Source organism: Myotis davidii, unplaced genomic scaffold (assembly GCF_000327345.1).
Source record: "Myotis davidii unplaced genomic scaffold, ASM32734v1 scaffold208, whole genome shotgun sequence".
NCBI lineage: Eukaryota > Metazoa > Chordata > Mammalia > Chiroptera > Vespertilionidae > Myotis > Myotis davidii.
In genome coordinates, this window is record NW_006299706.1 from 610,061 (window position 1) to 613,374 (window position 3,314).

The 3,314-nt window shown below is 57.7% G+C and overlaps 1 protein-coding gene across 4 annotated transcripts in view; it reads left to right on the top strand.

Moving 5' to 3' along the window:
* The window catches only part of ATP8B2 (ATPase, aminophospholipid transporter, class I, type 8B, member 2), a 19,856-nt gene that overhangs the window by 2,837 nt on the left and 13,705 nt on the right, over positions 1-3,314 (top strand). For 3 of the 4 annotated variants that reach the window (XM_006775653.2, XM_006775654.2, XM_006775652.2), the window contains 7 exons: positions 1,429-1,487; positions 1,827-1,940; positions 2,067-2,165; positions 2,377-2,438; positions 2,538-2,610; positions 2,876-2,946; positions 3,084-3,163. In XM_006775653.2, coding sequence (XP_006775716.1) covers positions 1,429-1,487; positions 1,827-1,940; positions 2,067-2,165; positions 2,377-2,438; positions 2,538-2,610; positions 2,876-2,946; positions 3,084-3,163 — 558 coding nt within the window. Of the gene's footprint in view, positions 1-6; positions 153-1,428; positions 1,488-1,826; positions 1,941-2,066; positions 2,166-2,376; positions 2,439-2,537; positions 2,611-2,875; positions 2,947-3,083; positions 3,164-3,314 lie in introns of those variants that run through there. The other variant, XM_006775651.2, reaches the window with a different exon arrangement.

The following is a 3,314-nucleotide window of genomic DNA, read 5'->3' on the forward strand; positions in this document are numbered from 1 at the left end:
CGGCGCCACTGAGCCCCAGGACCGACCCACAAGCAGGCCGCCCTCCCCCGCTCCGACCGGGATCATGACAGTCCCCAAGGAGATGCCGGAGAAGTGGGCCCGGGCCGGGGCGCCCCCCTCCTGGAGCCGAAAGAAGCCCTCTTGGGGGACAGGTAACGGGAGGCAGCGACCGGCGGCTCTCCCGAGCCCATCATTCCCTCTCCCACCCTGACATCACTTGTCCTCGGCCGCCCCCAGCCTTCCCCGTTCCTCTCCTTGCACGCCCAGAGGTCCTGGCCCGGTGGGTCGGTCCCTCTCTCCCCCCCTGCATGGTCTTTGGTGGCTGAGCAGAGGTCTCCGCCGGGGGTCCCCTCCGGGGACGTTTCTGGGAGTAAAGTGATGTCCGAGAGGGAGGGCTCTGGGGCAGAGGATGTGGTGGTCTGAGGTTTTGTACCGCAGTGAGCTCTGCAGGGGTCTCGGGAGGGGGTGAGGGGTGAGGGCCGAGAGGAGGGGTGTGGAATGCTGCTCTGGCTCCAGGACTAAGGCATTATGTTTACTGCCTGACCAGGATGCTCCCCTTTTCAGCCTGTGGTAAACGTGACCCTGGGAGATGGATGGGCTGGAGAACCCTTCCTAAGACACCCCGTGTTCTGTCCCTGAACTTGGTGCCGACAGTCCCAGATCGGCGGAGTTTCAGGATAGGTGTAGGTCATGGGTTGCTCGGCCTCAGCGACAGCTGTGTTAAATAGGGGACGTGTATGCAGATGGCACACATTTAGAGAGCAGCTGTTTTCGTCTCCTTCATGTCTGTCTCCGTCTGCATGACCCATATCCCTGAACCCCCCCTTCTACTTGAAGATGAGCTTTAAAATTAGGTGATGTCATTGCAGGCCAGTCAGAAGCCACTGCTGCTGACATGTGACAAGCAGAGGCTCCTGTAGGGGGGACTGCACATGGGGCTGGGACACTGCCGCAGAGCAGTTCCAGGGCACTGTGACCCTCGGTCTTGCCACCTACCCACCTCCCGGTAGGAGAGGACGGTACCACTGCCGCTGGGTCTGCGGGGGTTCCCAGGGGAAGGAGCTTCTGTCTCCAGTTGCTATTCCTGTGGGATTCCCAAGACCATACAGGCCTCAGGCATTAATTCATGAATGGGAGGGGAGAGGAACGGCGTGCCCCCAGTGGAAGACCTTGAGGGTTGTTGGTGAGGAAAGGCATCTTGTTTTGTGAATGTGATACCTGCAAAGCCCAGCCATCAGGCTTGTGGTGAGAGGCGGACCAGAGGGAGGAATTTAGTGACACCTCAGGTGTGGCGCTAACTCCTTAAGACTGTACTGTGCACAGAACCAAGGGTCCTCTGTGCAAACCCCACAGCCTGGGGCGCGCCTGGCCAGCTGCTGGGCCAGGCCTCAGTTGGCTCCCCCTGACTGCAGTGTTGTTCCATTGCAGAAGAAGAAAGGAGGGCACGGGCCAATGACCGCGAATACAATGAGAAATTCCAGTACGCGGTGAGTGGCTCTGGACCACCGGTCAGACCCTCCTCTCGAGCTGGAAAGGGGAAAGGTGCAGGACTCAGGAGGGGGGACTGGAGAGTGCTGGGGGAGGGGGAGGCAGCCTCCTCACCACTCATCTGCTACTCTGCTGAATTTTTCCTGCCTTCACCTGTGGGTGAAGAGGTTACAGTGACCTCAGGAGGCTCCCTTCTCTTTTGTTCTTTTCCCTCCCACACCTGTGGGTGCCGGCTTTTGGGGACCGAGGTCGAGGGCAGGTAGATGAAGAGGCACCCTCAGTCTGCTTCTGGGTAGGGGTTGGAGGCTGCCTCATTGTCTTCTCTCCCACTGCCATAGAGTAACTGCATCAAGACCTCCAAGTACAATATTCTCACCTTCCTGCCTGTCAACCTCTTTGAGCAGTTCCAGGAAGTTGCCAATACCTACTTCCTGTTCCTTCTTATTCTGCAGGTAAGTAACCCGTGGGAGACCCTTGGCAACTCCCAAGGCCAAACACAGTCCAGCAGGAGAAAGGTCGAGGGGAGGAGAAGGCACAGGAGGGGCCTCAGAGGCATGCCTCCTTTTTCCTCTTCCCAGTTGATCCCACAGATCTCGTCCCTGTCCTGGTTCACCACCATTGTGCCTTTGGTTCTTGTCCTCACCATCACCGCTGTTAAAGATGCCACTGATGACTATGTGAGTTGTACCCATGGCCATCCCTTCCCTGGTCCAGCTGGATTCACGATATTGTGCCTGAGAGGTGGGAGGGGGAGGCAGAGAGAGAGAGAGTACATCTGTGAACAGGTATATATAGCTGCTACCCAGCGTGCTCTGCATGCCACCGATGCATCTGCATCCCTGGGAGCAGGAGCAGGTGTCTTACCATTCTTCGTTTCCTCCTTTTCAGTTCCGCCACAAGAGTGATAACCAGGTGAACAACCGTCAGTCTCAGGTGCTGATCAATGGAATGTGAGTGCCCGTTGGAGATGGCAGGCCTTGGGAGGACAGGGGTTTCCGGGAGCTTCTCTGGCTGCTGACAGCCTCCTCTCTGTCTTCCCGTTGCCTCAGCCTCCAGCAGGAGCCGTGGATGAATGTCTGTGTTGGTGACATCATCAAGCTAGAAAACAACCAGTTTGTGGCGGTAAGGGTGCCCTCTGGCCGACAGGTGCTTCCTTGGCGGAAAGGATGAGCCTCTCCCGGTTCGTGCTGCCTCCTAAACACTCTGGGAGGGGCCTTTCTTGAATGAGAACCCCTGTGTCGTATTAGTGTGGCTGGGGCCGGCTGCTTTCTGTCATCCACATGCTTGGGACTAAGCCAGCGAAGAATGCGTGGTGGGAGGAGGGTCCCCACAGAGCCCACGGGGGTGGAGGATCGGGTCTCCGCTTCTCACTAGGTCCTCTCTCTAGGCGGACCTCCTCCTCCTCTCCAGCAGTGAGCCTCATGGGTTGTGCTACATAGAGACAGCAGAACTCGATGGGTGAGTGGCATGCTTCGTGTCACCCCTCTCCTGCCTCCGAAGGGGTACCGAGCTTGTTTGGGAAAGAGGTCCCCAGGTCTGAGGGATGTGCACCTTTAAGGATAATTGGGTAAGCAGGACTGTGGGTGTCCTTCCAGAGAGACCAACATGAAAGTGCGCCAGGCGATCCCAGTCACCTGGGAGCTGGGAGACATCAGTAAGCTGGCCAAGTTTGATGGTGAGTCATTTTGGAGAAGTACCTTTCAGGAAGAGGAGGTGGTCGGGTTTTGGGGTTTAAATTGTACTTCCTCCCTTGGGCGTCTTGTTGCTGTGACTATGGAGCTCCCTGGACTCTTGTGGGGGTCGGTGGTGTGGAGGTGTCAGGAATG